The 16,816-nt window shown below is 45.4% G+C and overlaps 1 protein-coding gene across 2 annotated transcripts in view; it reads right to left on the bottom strand.

The window, feature by feature from the left end:
• LOC109864351 (SLIT-ROBO Rho GTPase-activating protein 1) overlaps positions 1-16,021 on the bottom strand; it is a 31,010-nt gene extending 14,989 nt beyond the window's left edge. For both annotated transcript variants that reach the window (XM_020452082.2, XM_031797297.1), the window contains exons 1-4: positions 15,376-16,021; positions 1,160-1,355; positions 993-1,047; positions 767-874 (exon numbers count right to left, since the gene is read on the bottom strand). In XM_020452082.2, the coding sequence (XP_020307671.1) occupies positions 767-874; positions 993-1,047; positions 1,160-1,355; positions 15,376-15,442 (426 nt within the window). In that variant the 5' untranslated portion in view covers positions 15,443-16,021. The remainder of the gene's footprint in view (positions 1-766; positions 875-992; positions 1,048-1,159; positions 1,356-15,375) is intronic.
• Positions 16,022-16,816: the final 795 nt, after the last annotated feature.

The raw sequence follows: 16,816 nt of genomic DNA, 5'->3' as shown, positions 1-16,816 counted from the left end.
CTGTGTTTTAGAGCTTCATACAGGGGCGCAACTTTCACTGGGGTTGGGGACATGTCCCTCCCACATTCTGAAATTGCATTTTTGTCCCCCCCCCCCCCAGTTTTATCATTGGAATGATATACAAAACGAGGCAACGATGTGCTTTAGGACCATGCGGACGCATCCGAGTGGTCGGTTAGAGTGGGGTGTTTATCCAATTGTAAAAAAATATACACAAAACATTGTCCCCCCACTTCTAAAACCAAAGCTTCATAAGCAGTTATAACACAGTTACGAAGCTTATATGTCTAGGCGTACTGTATGTAGCTACTAGCTATCAGGTTTCTCAGCACTTTAGCTCTCATTAATAAAACAGGAGCCACAGAGAGATTAATAATGAACATGATGAGTTGAACTCGGAAGGGGTTTGTGTGGGTGTGTGTGTGTAACGTGTTCTACAGTACTCGGAAGGCAGGCTTCTCTGAACATACACAGGGGAAAACACTCAAATACACAGAGGAAAATGTGGGCCGATTCTGTACTTTTGATTAAAGCCCATCAGGTTAAATCTGTGGCTCCTTTTATAGCTCCCCCTCAAACCAAGAGGCTTCTGGGAAAATACACGGGGAAATATGAGCCTTTACCTTTCCCTCAAACGTTAACTCTTCTAGTCCTCTTCTTGCTCCCTCTCATACTAACAGACTTGTCATTACAGCTATAAAACCCTCTATTCCCTTGGGAAAGTCATCTGTGACACGTGCATGAGAAGAGGCTGTGATTGGCTCACTCTTTTAAGCAGGCGGGCGGAGTCGTCGCTGATGTGCGTGAGACGAGTGATGACGTTGTTCAGGTAGAGGTCACTGAGGGTGGCGTGGTCCTTACTCTCCCTCCTCACCTGAAGAGAGAGAGAGATCAAGTGTTTACATTGCCTAAACACAGGCAACTATTTAATGAAGAGAACCAACATGTCAGCAATATGTGCCTTCACACATTCAAACAAACACTTCCATTACCTGGTTCAGCAGCAGGTACCAGCAGTTAACTGGAGACAGCAAGTTCTGGTCCTTTCTGTAGGAGAGAGAAAGATAGCAGAGGTTGTACTCAAATCAACACATGCATTAAGCCACTGTTTATGCGTAAACCCATACAGTATGAGCTATGCACACACACGTCTTCTTACTTGTACTGCTGGTGGTCCTTGGTGCTGCGTGTCTTGGCCATGAACCTCTCAGCTAGTTTCTCCAGGTTCCTGGAGTACTCGGTCTCGATCTCAGCCTTCTTCCTGAAGAAGTCCTGCAGGTCCTGCAGCAGCTGCACCCTCATCTCTGTCTGCTGTTCCAAACACCGCTGCTGTTCCACCAGCTGGGCTCGCACATCTACACACACACAGTGCATCTCTGATTGAGTGTATACACGCATACGATTATAGAGAGACATACTGTAAACCAATCAAGACATGTTTACACACGTCCCTGCATTGATATGGACACAGGTTACCTTAGCGTTCTTAGTGCCCAAGAACACTGAGATAGCCTGCCTAAATGACTACCGACCTGTAGCACTCACGTCTGTAGCTTTGAAAGGCTGGTCATGGCTCACATCAAACCCTAGACCCACTCCAATTTGCATATCGCACCAACAGATCCACAGATGATGCAATCTCTGTTGCACTCCACACTGCCCTTTCACACCTGGACAAAAGGAACACCTATGTGAGAATGCTATTCACTGACTACAGCTCAGCGTTCAACACCATACTGCCCTAAACACCTCCCTCTGCAACTGGATCCTGGACATCCTGACGGGCCGCTCCCAGGTGGTAAGGGTAGGTAACAACACATTCGCCATGCTGATCCTCAACACGGGGGCCTCAGGGGTGCGTGCTCAGTCCCCTCCTGTACTCCCTTTTCACTCCTGACTGCATGGCCAGGCACGACTCCAACACCATCAATAAGTTTGCTGATGACAACAGTGGTAGTCCTGATCACCGACAACATTGAGACAGCCTACAGGGAGGTGGTCAGAGAGCTGACTGTGTGTTGCAAGGACAACAAGCTCTCCCTCAACGTGATCAAGACAAAGGAGAGGATTGTGGACTACAGGAAAAGGAGGACCGAGCATGCCCCCATTCTCATCGACGGGGATGCATCGGAGCAGGTTGAGAGCTTCAAGTTTCTTGGTTTCCACATCACCAACAAACTAACATTGTCCAAGCACACCAAGACAGTTGTGAAGAGGGCACGACAAAGCCTATTCCCCCTCAGGAGACTGAAAAGATTTGGCATGGGTCCTCAGATCCTCAAGGTTTTACAGCTGCACTATCGAGAGCACCCTGACGGGTTGCATCACTGCCTGGTATGGCAACTGCTCGTCCTCTGACCGCAAGGCGCTACTGAGGTTAGGGCGTACGGCCCAGTACATCACTGGGGCAAAGCTTCTGCCATTCCGGACCTCTATACCAGGCGGTGTCAGAGGAAGGCCCTAAAAATTGACTTCAGCCACCCTAGTCATAAACTGTTCTCCCTGCTACCGCATGGCAAGCGGTACCAGAGCACCAAGTCTAGGTCCAAGAGGCTCCTAAATAGCTTCTACCCCCAAGACATAAGACTCCTAATCAAATGACTACCCAGAGTATTTCCATTGCCCCCCCCCCCCCCCGGAACACTGCTGCTACTCTCTGTTATTATCTATGCATAGTCACTTTAACTCTACCTACATGTACATATTACCTCAATTACTTTGACACCGGTACCCCCTGTATTTATCCCCGCTATTGTTATTTACTGCTGCTCTTTAATCATTTGTTATTCTTTTTTAGCTATTTTCTTAACCGCATTGTTAGTTAAGGGCTTGTAAGTAAGCATTTCACTGTTGTATTCGGCGCATGTGACAAATACTATTTGATTTGAAATACATGCTGTTAGAGCCGATTTGTATAAAAGACTGAACATACTGAGCTCCATGGACATTTGTGTAAATATATTAATGTACATGATGAAATATTAGGTACGTACCTTTATGATTTATATTTACCTGATCGAGATAAATATCGTTTTTGCCCCCCCCCCCCTTGCCCATTCATTGTATTGTGGTAAGTGTGTTAGGATAAAGGCAGGAAGTTGGGCCTTTGGGGGGTCCTTGCTAGATGCGGGAGCGGTATAGTTTTTTGACCATACAGACATACATACAGACAGGTCATATTATGTAGTTTCCATATCAAGTAATCTATGCTTTAAGTTAATTGGAGAATAATTTCTTTGTTGGATATAAGAAGAATAAACCTTTTTGTTGCACCATATCCCTGGATGTCATTGAATGTTTGGCTGTTTTTAAACCTTGAGTGTGGACTGTATGTGTACCAAACAACCCCGCTTCAGGCTTGGGCAGTGGCTATGGTAAAGAAGAAAGGAAGCCACTACAATCAAGTCAAAAAAACTCTGAAGGATTAATATCTGAAGGAAATCTCCGGTTCAGACATACGCTGGATATTGTTCTATTTGTAATTGCATTCGTACCATAAGGACAGCTCGCTTGGAAGGACTTGAACTCCTAGAATTCGCCAGCCGTGAGTAACCACTGCGAATGAATGAGCTGCCCTGTTCAATGCGATCGTTTGATCATGCATGTTATGGAAGCGCAAATGTGCTTATAATTGGAACTTTTGATCAACTTGGGAATGGAATTCAAAACACAGCGTTGTGAAAACAATTACGTAGTTTAAGTTTGGGACACACTGAGATCCTATGCACAATGTAGCCTAATCATATGTCTAATATTTGGCCTAACGTGGAAATGCAATGCATCAACTGAATGCAGCTTAAGGATCTAAAGATACTGCGTGTTTAAACTTCTTTAAAAAGGGACAAAACTTATAATGGGATGAAATGTTTAAAATGCATCTGAAATGCCGAACTTGCACATGTTCAATTCAAAATGGGTCAATTTGCTGAAATGGAGGATTGTGTTTTAAAGCATTAAAGGAGGTCTAAAGGGGCATTACGTTTAACAATCAAAAACCAACAACTGTGTCATTGTAAATTGAGTGAACTAAAAGTGAATGATGTAGGATGAAATCCCAAATAAGACTCCACTGGAGAGGGCAGAGGAGCATCTAAATTCACTCTATGCAGCCCTGAGAAGCAAACCTGGTGTGTGTACACGCAAAATCAATTAAATAAAAGTCCTTCTTGTTGATGGAGGAAACATTGAAACTGAATGAGGGTCTTAAAGCATTTGATGCTGTTCTCAATTACTTTAAGAATGCTCATGAATCTGTGCTAGAGCTGGTCACAGAGGAGGAACAGGAGAGCATGAACTATTATCAACCAAGAATGAGAACTTATGAACATTTCCTGAAAGAGGTGGAAATATGGAAAAAAGCTGAAGTTGAGCCACAAACGCTCATTGAACCAAACGACAGCATTTCCTCAGTGTCCTCTGCACGCCTAAAAGCTGAGGCAGAACGAGCAGCTCTACTAGCTCGCCAAGCATCATTACAGGACAAGCATGCATTGGAACTGGAGAAAGCTCAACTGGAACAACCGAAAGCTCAACTGAATGTTAGGATGGAAAAAATCGTACTGGAAACGGACATAGCAGCATATAATGCCAAACTGAAGGTCCTGGAGAGTGTTGAGTCAACTTCTCAATCCCATGCTGTGGCAGCCCATTTTCTAAGCCAAGAAGATGGAATGAACTCTTATTTTGAGAACCAGGAACCCTAGGTCTATGAGGAACCCGAACCATCACCTGTTGAGTTTGCTGCATTAGGAGCAGCTCCAAAGACCCCATTTACAAAAGGGTTTACAACAACTGACCACAAAGCCATCAAAACCTATTCAGAAAACAGTCATAAACCACACACTTCAGCAGCCAACATCAAGGTCTAACAATCAACACAGAATCAACACTGCGGGTATCAGCCATAATACCAGCCATGATAACCTCTCTACTGTCATGCAAAGGCGGAATGAAATATCTGACCTCCTTGTACTACAGCACAAACAGGACACACTCCCTGTTAGGGAGACACCTATGTTTGACGGGGATCCTCTAATCTTTAGGCCATTTATGCGTGCATTTGAGCATGCTATAGAAGATAAGACAAGCAGTCACAAGCAGTAATCTTCCCTCCAACATAAAGTTGATCATGTCAAAACTTCCCTACAAACTAAGGGAAAAATTGAGGTCTACTGCATGTGATATTTTAGAGAGAAGCCACCTGAGGACCCAGTTCAGTGACCTTGTGACGTTCATGGAAAAATAGGCCAAAATACTGCAGGATTCGTTGTACGGAGATATTCAAGATCCTCTGACCAACAAAAAGTTGTTTTAAACCAAAACAGAAGCTGACAGCAGTTCAAGTCCAAGAGCAGGGGAAACAGCTTTGCCACTGCAGTAGCTGTAGTGGCAGATTGTGACCCTGAAAAATCTCCTAAAAGAACAAACATTCAAAGTCAAGAAACCAGGCACCTACCCTTCTGATGCTCCCAGTATCTCATGTGTATTTTGCGCTGGTGAGCGTTTCTTGTTCGACTGCCAACAGGTGAAGGCACAGCCACACGAAGCCAAGGTTGAGTTTCTGAGATCAAAAGGCCTTTGTTTTGGCTGTTTGATGAGAGGACACTTAAGCAAAGAATGTAAAAGAAGGATGACCTGTCAGAGCTGTCAAAGAAAGCACCCCACTATCCTGCACATTGAAGGAAGAGAGAGATTTAGATCTCTGAAGGCAGATACGAGGGGTGTAGCAGTAAAGCGGGAGGAGACTGTCAGCAGTGCTCTTGTTTCACTGGAAGCTGGTGAAGATACCAGGGCCGGTACAGATTGTGCACTTGCAACTGTGCCAGTTCAAGTAAAGATGGCAAATGGAAGCAACTCTGCGTTAACCTATGCATTTCTCGATTCTGGTAGCTCAGCAACATTTTGTACGGAGAGACTCATGAGGCAGTTGCAAGCTTAAGGCAGTGAGACTGAAATTCTGCTACACACAATGGGGCAGGAGAGTCCTACCAAGAGCTGTGAGATATCTGGATTAGAGGTTGGCAATGTGGAAGGCGACACATTTCTTGCATTACCAAAGTACTACACCCAAAATAAGATCCCAGTGACAAGAGAGAATATTCCCACTCAGAAAGATCTCAAAAGGTGGCCATACCTGAGAGGTTCAGTTGAAGGAAATTGATGCTGACGTCGAACTCCTGATAGGCGTAAATGCTCCAAAGGCAATGGAACCCTGGAAAATCATAAATAGTCAAGGCAACGGACCGTATGCAGTGAAAACCCTCTTTGGATGGGTGATGAACGGTCCTCTTAAGTTGTACCATGGCAGAAGAATCTGGGCATCCTACGGTGATGGCCAATCGTATCTCACTGGCCGACCTGGGGGTTCTTTTTGTAAATCACTACAACCATGACTTCCCTGAGAGCGAGTATGAAGAGAAAAGTGAGATGTCAGCTGAGGATCGTAGGTTTATGGAGATCGTATCAAGCTCCATAACCCTCAAAGACCATCACTACTACTTACTGTTGCCCTTTCGCAACAAAGATGTAGTCCTGCCAAACAATAGTGACATGGCAAAGCAGTGGGCTCTAAATATTATCAGGAATTTCAAGAAGGACAAAGGTTACGCTGCAGAGTACAAAGGCTTCATGGAAGAGATGATAAAAGGTTACACCGAGAAGGTACCACAAGAACAGCTCCTCAGAGAGAAAGGCAAGGTATGGTACATACCACACCATGGCGTTCACCATAAGCGCAAAGGAACGATACGAGTGGTGTTTGACTGTTCATCATCCTATAAAGGTACATCTCTTAACAGTGAACTCCTTCAAGGCCCTGACCTGGCAAACACACTTATAGGAGTCTTGCTAAGATTTCGGCAAGAGCACATTGCCATGATGGCAGACATTGAAGGAATGTTTCATCAAGTACGCGTCCATGAAGATTACTTCGACTTCCTGCGATTCCTATGGTGGCCGGACGGTGATACTAACAAAAGATTGGAGGAGTACAGAATGATGGTACATCTTTTCGGTGCTATATCCTCTCCAAGTTGTGTAAACTTTGCACTGCGAAAGAAGACAACTGTGAGAGGTACGATGAAGAGGTGATTCAAACAGTCAAGTCCAACTTCTATGTTGATGACTGCCTCAAGTCAGTGGCCACAGAAGAACTAGCCATAGCTTTCACAAAAAACCTCAGGGGTGTGTGCTCTCAGGGTGGGTTCAAATTGACCAAGTGGGTCAGCAACAGCCGCACTCTGCTGGCTTCTATCCCCAATGAACACAAAGCCAAGCAGATAAAAGAATTGGACCTGGACAGAGAAAAGCTGCCTGTTGAAAGAGCACTTGGAATCTGATGGAACATTGAAAGTGATGCGTTTACCTTCTGAGTCACTGTCAAGAACAGACCCCTTACAAGAAGAGGTATTCTCTCAACTGCCAGCTCTATTTATGATCCATTAGGTTTCCTCGCCCCATTTGTATTAAAGGCAAAGCAAATTCTTCAAGTGCTCTGCAAGCTAAAGTGTGGATGGGACGAAGTCCCTGAAGAACACTCTATTTCATGGAAGAGATGGCTCTCAGAGCTGGACCAGCTCTCCAGATTCCCGATACAGGTGTATGATGCCTGAGACCTTTGGTCAACTCAAGACCACACAGCTGCATCACTTCAGTTATGCAAGTGAACAAGGTTATGGCATGGCAAGCTACCTTAGGTTCACAAACGGTATGGAAAAGGTCAACATTGCATTCATACTGGGGAAATCAAGGGTGACTCCACTCAAGCAGATGACGATCCCCAGACTGGAACTTGCTGCAGCAACATTGGCAGTGCGAGTGGACAGGATGTTAAGGTTGGAGCTCCAGATTGAACTTGACAGACAGCCAGTCTGTGCTAAAATACATCAGCAATGATACCAAGAGATTCCATACCTTTGTGGCTAATAGGGTTGCTATGATCCGTGACCTATCGAAAGCAAAACAGTGGAGGTATTTGAACTCCAAACACAACCCAGCCAATGATGCCTCAAGAGGATTACATGTTGAAAATTTCCTGAACTCAAAGAGATAGGACCAGAATTCCTGGAGAAGCCAGAAACTCAATGGCCGAAAGTCCCCGAGGAGCTTGGCTCCATCCCTCCGGATGATCCAGAGGTGAGAACAGACGTAATCGTAAACAGTACAAGTGTTGAAGAAAAGAGTCCAACCAGCAAACTGATTGAGTACTATTCAACATGGAACAGCTTGAAGAAAGCAGTTGCCTGGATGCTGAAACGGAGACGTCTTCTACAATTAAGCCAGAAAAGGAAAATTCTCTCTCAAACTGATCCAAGATCAAATCAGAGTCTGACAAACTCACTGAAGGAACAAATTGACAAGTTCAAACTGACGTTTGGAAAAGAAAGTCTGTCTGGATGACCTAGATGAAGCAGAAAAGGTCATCATTCAATTTGAGCAACGACAGCACTTTAAACAAGAAATTACACTAGTTGTGAAAGGAAAACAATGTGCCAAGAGAAGCGGCTCAATCTGTAAGCTTGATCCAATTGTTGACATTGGCATTCTGAGAGTAGGAGGAAAGTTAAGCAAAGCTGCTATGCCCAAAGACTCCTACATCTCCAGACTGATCTTACTCCACATCCATGAGCAGGTTGGCCACTCTGGGAGAGGTCACATGCTTTCTAGCCTTCGCCAGCGATATTGGATACCCTGTGCCAACTCCTTAGCAAGGAAGATCCTTAAGAGCTGTGTCTTCTGCAGGCGGATGCAAGCTAGAGCTGGAGAACAGAAGATGGCCGACCTTCCACAAGATCCGGTGTCACCTGATTTGCCGCCTTTCACCCATGTGGGCATGGGCACAGTTGGAGGCTGCTTTCACCCATGGGAGCAGCCTCCAACTGCTCTTAAACGCTAGTAAAACCAAATGCATGCTTTTCAACCGGTCGCTGCCTGCACCTGCATGCCCGACTAGCATCACCACCCTGGATGGTTCCGACCTAGAATATGTGGACGTCTATAAGTACCTAGGTGTCTGGCTAGACTGCAAACTCTCCTTCCAGACTCATATCAAACATCTCCAATCGAAAATCAAATCAAGAGTCGGCTTTCTATTCCGCAACAAAGCCTCCTTCACTCAAGCCGCCAAGCTTACCCTAGTAAAACTGACTATCCTACCGATCCTCGACTTCGGCGATGTCATCTACAAAATGGCTTCCAACACTCTACTCAGCAAACTGGATGCAGTCTATCACAGTGCCATCCGTTTTGTCACTAAAGCACCTTATACCACCCACCACTGCGACTTGTATGCTCTAGTCGGCTGGCCCTCGCTACATATTCGTCGCCAGACCCACTGGCTCCAGGTCATCTACAAGTCACTGGTCACGATGGCAACACCCATCCGTAGCACGCGCTCCAGCAGGTGTATCTCACTGATCATCCCTAAAGCCAACACCTCATTTGGCCGCCTTTCGTTCCAGTACTCTGCTGCCTGTGACTGGAACGATTTGCAAAAATCGCTGAAGTTGGAGACTTTTATCTCCCTCACCAACTTCAAACATCAGCTATCTGAGCAGCTAACCGATCGCTGCAGCTGTACATAGTCTATTGGTAAATAGCCCACCCTTTTCACCTACCTCATCCCCATACTGTTTTTATTTATTTACTTTTCTGCTCTTCTGCACACCAATATCTCTACCTGCACATGACCATCTGATCTTTTATCACTCCAGTGTTAATCTGCAAAATTGTAATTATTTGCCTACCTCCTCATGCCTTTTGCACACATTGTATATAGACCCCCCCTTTGTTTTCTACTGTGTTATTGACTTGTTAATTGTTTACTCCATGTGTAACTCTTTGTTGTATGCTCACACTGCTATGCTTTATCTTGGCCAGGTCGCAGTTGCAAATGAGAACTTGTTCTCAACTAGCCTACCTGGTTAAATAAAGGTGAAAAATATATATAAAAAAATAACTAAAATTAAAACTTCAGCCCCATAGAGGAGAAGCGAGGCCGCGTTCATGTGAAGCGGTATGATGTGATCTTTACTTGCCTTGTGAGTCGAGCTGTCCATCTAGAAGTAACTAGTTATCTGGATACTTATTCCTGCATCAATGCCCTGCGCAGGTTCATCTGTCGAAGGGGCCCAGTAACAAGTATCAGAACAGGCAATGACACCAACTTTGTTGGAACACACAGAGAGCTAGGAGAAGCTCTGAAAGAGCTGGATCACAAGATTCAAAATGAATCACAGAAGGAAGGAGTGACATGGTCATTCAATCCTCCCTCTGGAGCCCACCATGGTGGGGGGGGGGGGGGGGGTGGTGTGTGTATGGGAGAGGTTGATCCGACTGTGAAAAAGATCCTCTATTCAGTCCTTAAAGAGCAAGAACTGGATGATGAGGCTTTGTAGACAGCCTTGTGTGAAGTTGAGGCGATTATGAACGACAGACCAATCACTACTGTAACAAATGACCCTAATGATTTAGAACCCCTGGCTCTGAACCATCTGCTTCATCTGAAAGCAAAGCCAGTCCTGCCACCAGGACTATTACAGAGAAGAGAACTATACTCACGAAGGAGATGGAAGCAAGTACAATATATCACTGACCTCTTCTGGAAGAGATGGATCAGGGAGTATCTTCCACTTATGCAGGAACGGAACAAGTGGAACAAAACTAAGAGAAACTTCAGTCCTGGTGACCTTGTGGTCATCGTCGATGACACCGCCCCAAAGAACTCTTGGCTAATGGGGCGTGTGGTGGAGGAGTTGCCAGGGGCCAAAGGTCTTGTCCGGAGCGTCATGGTTAAGACTAAGACCAATATCTTACAGAGACCTATCAATAAATCTTAGAATCACGTGCACCTCTGATTCGTTGATGTCGTACTCTTACATTCTTTGATGTCATAGTCATACATTTTTGGAAGTTGAACACCTTCACACTTCAACTCAGACTGAAATCTATGGACTATGTTCCTATATGGCACCTTGTATATCTGTATATAGCTATGAACTGTAATAGTGATCTGGTATAGAATGTTTTGTGTATTGGCTCTACGTTTGAATATTAAGTAATTGTGTGCATTCAGTGCAGTCAACAATTAGGGGCCGGTATGTTAGAGCCGATTTGGACATATTTGTATAAAAGACTGAACATACCGAGCTCCATGGACATTTGTGTAAATATATTAAGTAATAATGCACATTATGAAATATTAGGTACGTACCTTTTATGATTTATATTTACCTGATTGAGATAGTTTTTGCCCCCCCCCCCCCCTTGCCCATTCATTGTATTGTGGTAAGTGTGTTAGGATAAAGGCAGGAAGTTGGGCCTTTGGGGGGGTCCTTGCTAGATGCGGGTGCGGTATAGTTTTTTGACCATACAGACATGCATACAGACAGGTCATATTATGTATTTTCCATATCAAGTAATCTATGCTTTAAGTTAATTGGAGAATAATTTCTTTGTTGGATATAAGAAGAATAAACATTTTTGTTGCACCATATCCCTGGATGTCATTGAATGTTTGGCTGTTTGGAAACCTGGAGTGTGGACTGTATGTGTACCAAACAACCCCGCTTCAGGCTTGGGCAGAGGCTATGGTAAAGAGGAAAGGAAGCCACTACACATGCACACACCCTAAACCAGAGCTCTACAGACAAACCCAATCATTCAGTTACACAGACACCTCTAGTAATACACACTCACTAACATATGCAGACGTAACACCTTTCCAGACTACTGACCCATATACTAATGAATTGTATTCATATAGTGTTTTTCACCAGGTCTCAAAGCCCTTTACAGATGATGGGAACACCTCTCTCCATCACCCACTAATGTGAAGCTAGGCACCCACCTGGGTGATTCACATGGCAGCCATTTTGCGTTAGAACACATGACCACTAGATATCCACTATCACAGTGGGGGACGCACGTCCAAAAACACACACACACACACACATGCACGAGAGAGCATGCATGACTGGAAATCAGATTCTTCAGGCTAAAGGCCATGATATTATTCTATTGGAATCTTTATGAAGCGTATCTGTGCATATGTATGTGTGTGTGTCAATGTCGATGCGGCAGATCTGAGCTCAGTCTTCACCTCCTTCGTCACATGGTTCACACACAGTGTGTGGTTGCCAAGACAACAGGTAGTGGAGTGGAGAGGGTCCCCTGGAGATTGGAGTGTCTGCGTGGGCATGTGTGTGTGTGTGAGAGAGACTGTGTGAAAGGGAGAGACAGAGGTAAGGAGAGAGAAATACATAATGTGTGTATGTGTGAGAGAGAGAGGAGAAGGGGGGGGGGAGTGGGAGAGTTATCATTGTGTATTCTCTGCCAGTCCTCTCTTCTCCTTCCTGTGTCAGATAGATCCCTCGCTCTGAAACAGCACAACCACTGAAGTGTGCACTGCCATGCTGACTGTGGGATTGGTGTGTGGGTTTAATGTGTGCGTGTTCTTTAATGTTATTGTGGCCAAAGGATGCGGTCCAAGATGACTCCTTAGAGACAGACGTGCTGAGAGAGAGATGGAGGGCGGGAGAGAGGGATTAAGAAAGGACGGGAGAAATGGAGGGGTAGACACAGGGGATGGAGTGAGACAGCGGGCCTGAGGAGTGAGTGAGATACACAACTTCTGTTGGACATTGTAGAAATCTTCCACAATGATTTTGCTCTTGTTTGTTGTCTAAGATTAGTGGAGGGTGTCTTTGGTATGAATGTGTGATTGTGAATAAGACAACTCTGCACAAGCCAGGAACAATTCATTTCACCAATCTAACACTAGATTACCTTTCATGGCTTAGACACCTGGAGAGAGTGGGTGGGTGTGTGTGTGATGTCACAGCTGAACAGGAAGAGGAATCTCATCCTGGCCCATTTCCATGACAACCAGGTCCAAGGACACAAGGGCAGAACACCGCTGGATGATCATAAAGGGACACACACACACAGAAGTGTTGGCATTGGCCACCAAATTATTCTTCCTTCAGTTTCACAACCACACACTGTTGTGAGTGCTCTCTCTCTCCTTATTTGCTTCTTCCCTCCTCCCCCTTCGTTCTCTCCCTCCTTCTCTCCCAGGCATGTAGATGTGGGGTCAGTAATCGTACACACATGCAGACGCAGGCAAAAGCAGAGCTCACTTTCACAGGGCCCCCCCCCCTTTTGCATAATTATCATTCAGGCTTATATGATCCAAGCCATCACTTGATGTTATCAAACATTTAAAAAATCTCCCATATCTTTGCACACAGAGACAGCCAGACATTAGCATGGTGGAATACATAGCAGAGGTCTGAATACCTGGGTATACCTGGGCTTCAGATCAACCCTCTCACTGATGACGTGACACTCAACACTCTCACTGTGACATCATCACGTGAATAGAACTGCCCCCTCATAAACATAAGCTGCTCCTGACCAATCACAGCCCGGGGAGGGAAGGCAGACTGCAAAGCCACATAGCGACAATTCAGATACATACAGGTACCTCCGCTAAAATGGGAGAGAGCAGCAGCAAAGCGGCACTGTATCTTTAAGTGGTCATTGTAATGCAGGGCATCCCCAAGTGTTTTGGCCAGCTGCCAGACTGGGGATGGGCGCGCACACACACACGCTCTCCGGTGCTCTCCATTAAATCTAATCACTCAAAGTCACTGTGTCGATGTCGATTCAGTGTGTGTGTGCCCAGGGAAGAGCCTGTGCATTCAGAGTTTCTCAGTGACAGAAAGAGCACCGTAGGAGGGAGAGAAAGAGATAAGAATTTCAGCAATGTGTGCGTGGCTGAGCTGAGGATGTATTCATGACCTTTCCTGATCAGAATGCATAAACACACACACACACACACACGTCATTTCAGTACAAACTCTCCAACAGCGTCTCCATTTCCTCCTTTCTCTTTGATATCAACCTGCAGGGGACATCAGGCATTTTCACAATGTGGAGCTCTTTCCTGTGAAAAGTGAAAGCCATTTCCTTTTCTGAGATAAGTGATCACGTGGGCATGAAGGCACTGCAGGTGATAAAGTGAGAATGTTTTATGTGCTCTGTGGTGCTGTGAGTGAGAGAGGAAGAGTTCATCCCACACAGCCCTTGCAACATGCCCATGTAATTATGATGGGTGTAGAGACATGTTCAGTTTTGTGGCCTGGCTACCATCTTGGTTGGAATGTCCTACTGTTCTGTGTGCAGTCCTCAGTATAATAATAATACATTACATTTCAATAGCGCTTTTCATAGAATCTCAAAGCATTTCAAAAATCAAAAAACAAACAAGCAATATATCACGACAGGTCAATCAATAGAGGCCAAGTCCTTGACAGCTGCATCCTACGAAGATGGTGAAGGTCAGTTCATGGGTGAATGAAGAGAGCTGGTCACGGGGTGGTAGACGATGGTGATGGAGTCTGCGGATGATCTTGTAGAGGACAAGTCTTATAGCCACTGCACTTCTCCTCTTTCACTCTGTGTAACACAGTGTAGGATGGTGATGCCTCAGCAGCCCTGGGCGCCAGAACGCTCACCACACAAAGTAGTCAGCCAGGTCACCCGTGATACAAGTCTGTGTCCAACGTCCATCCGGAAGACGTGACATTTAACAGAATCGGTCTCACGTGGAACACCTGCACAGTCAGTCAGTGCACTCCCCAGGTGTCCCCCTCATCTCATACTGTTCCACAGGGCATCATGGTGGGGAGGGGGGGGGGCAGTTCCATAGTTACAGCACTGTCACAGTAACCACATCAAGCCTCTCTCCGAGGACATCAGTGGGGTTGACAAGACGATGAAAACTATGCCGTGTCCCACTCCCACCATATGCAGAGTGCAGTGCTCATTATATACAGTTCGTCACGCACACACACACACCGGGGGGAGCCTGCTGCAGTCACAACCTCTGAGGTAAACCAACAGTGAAACAGAACCAACACAGACAGAGAGAGACAGAGCTCCCAGCTATGGCAAATACCCACTACTACTCCACTCTATACCCACCTACTACTCCACTCTATACCCACTGACTAATGTACTACTGTCAAACACCCACACTTCCACATGGCTGAGAATGATCAAGGGCTCTGCAGATTCCGCTCCTCCCCCTCTCCTCTCCCCCTCAGGCACCTTGCAGCACTCAGGATGAACCCAGAAATACTGACGTCTCATACTGAGGTGTCATCCCCACTACACATCCATTCTCCAAACAAGCCATGTGTGAGGCAGTAGAATCAGACATAACATAGGCAGGTGTAGTGTGTGTTTATATATATATGAATGTACCTATGAGAGAGGGGTGTGTATGAGGGGTGTATATGTGTGCGTGCATATCAGTGTGTGCAGGTTCGCGTGCGTGTGACGCCTTACTAATAAAACAAACAAAAAGCATACCTTTCACCTGGCTTTCATACTCTGCAATTATCTCTTTGTCCTTCTTGCTCCTGACCAGGTTCGACATGTCGGCGCACTAAGGATGGTCAATCAGATAACGGTCCAAACCTTGATTATTCCGCTCCACCGCGCGTCTACGATGCCCGAGGCGCTATCCCAAACCACAGGTTACATACTAGGGAATAGATCCACTCACTGCCGCAACAACAGAATGTATTATTCCTCCCCAAGGGATGGCGGATAAAACGCTCAATCATCCAGAATCACCCTCTCCATAGAGCCACCAGTGACTGCCTGAGCCATGCTAAGTTTGGGTTCTCTGTGAGCTGTCAACTGGGAAGCAGGTAGAAACAATTTCCCATTAGCGAGCTCAAAGAGCGCGGGAGAGGCAGCGGCAGTAGCCTACACACACACTGGGCTGCGGTAAGAGAGGGGTGCACGCCCACTAGGTTTTCCAGCGGAGCACACCCTGGTCTCTCGTTCGCCGGAGTTTCTCCTGTACAAGTCTCTCCCGGGGTGTTTGCGTGAGTACTATGAACAATATGTGTCTGTGATCTAACACTGTAGTAACCTTTCACACAAACTATGGGCTACGCTACTCCGCTCCAGCATGCTACTCAATGCCATGGGAAAGGGTGGGACTCGGGGGCGGGTACCCAGATATGATTGACAGTAAGGCCTACCGTAACCACTTATGCCTTGTTCACATTGGCAGTTTGAAGTGACTCAAATCTTATTTTATTTATTCGAATCTGTTCTTTTTCCTGCAGTCTGAACAGCCAAAAAGTGATCAAATGTGTGTAAATGCAGCAAACGTAGATTTTTTAAAATTCTTATTCTGAGGACACTGTACTGGATTTCACTCTAGCCAAGCATTAATTAGAAAGGCAACCAACTAACTGAAATCTACCAAGAATTATCCTATGGAAAATTGTCATAAATATAGTTAGTTATATCTGGGGTACCTAAAATAGGCCTAGCTGGACATTTAACTTACCCTCCTCCGTTCATAACCAAGTGGGAAGGTGGTATTTACCAGTTGTGAAGCCGTAAATACCAGTTGGATGAGTTCACGTGCTTTGAACTCGATGAGAAATGTAGATTGTTTCAATTCACCCCTGCCTACATGTACAGTGCCTTCAGAAAGTATTGACCTTGACCTAGGAACATAACCTCTGTATTTTCCTAGCCCTTGACTTTTTCCACTTTGTGGTGTTACACTGGCCTAAACACAATACCCCATAATGTCAGTGGAATAATTGTTTTTTAGACATTTTGACAAATTAATTAAAAATGAAAAGCTGAAATGTCTTGAGTCAAAAAGTATTCAACCCCTTTGTCATGGCAAGCCTAAATAAGTTAGTCTGCTTAACAAATCACATAAGTTGCATGGACTCACTATGTGTGCAATAATAGTGATCACCTTTTTAATGACTACCTT

Source organism: Oncorhynchus kisutch, linkage group LG19, assembly GCF_002021735.2.
Source record: "Oncorhynchus kisutch isolate 150728-3 linkage group LG19, Okis_V2, whole genome shotgun sequence".
Lineage (NCBI taxonomy): Eukaryota > Metazoa > Chordata > Actinopteri > Salmoniformes > Salmonidae > Oncorhynchus > Oncorhynchus kisutch.
Note: the sequence above shows the minus strand (reverse complement) of the source record. Positions and strands in the feature narration are given on the sequence as shown.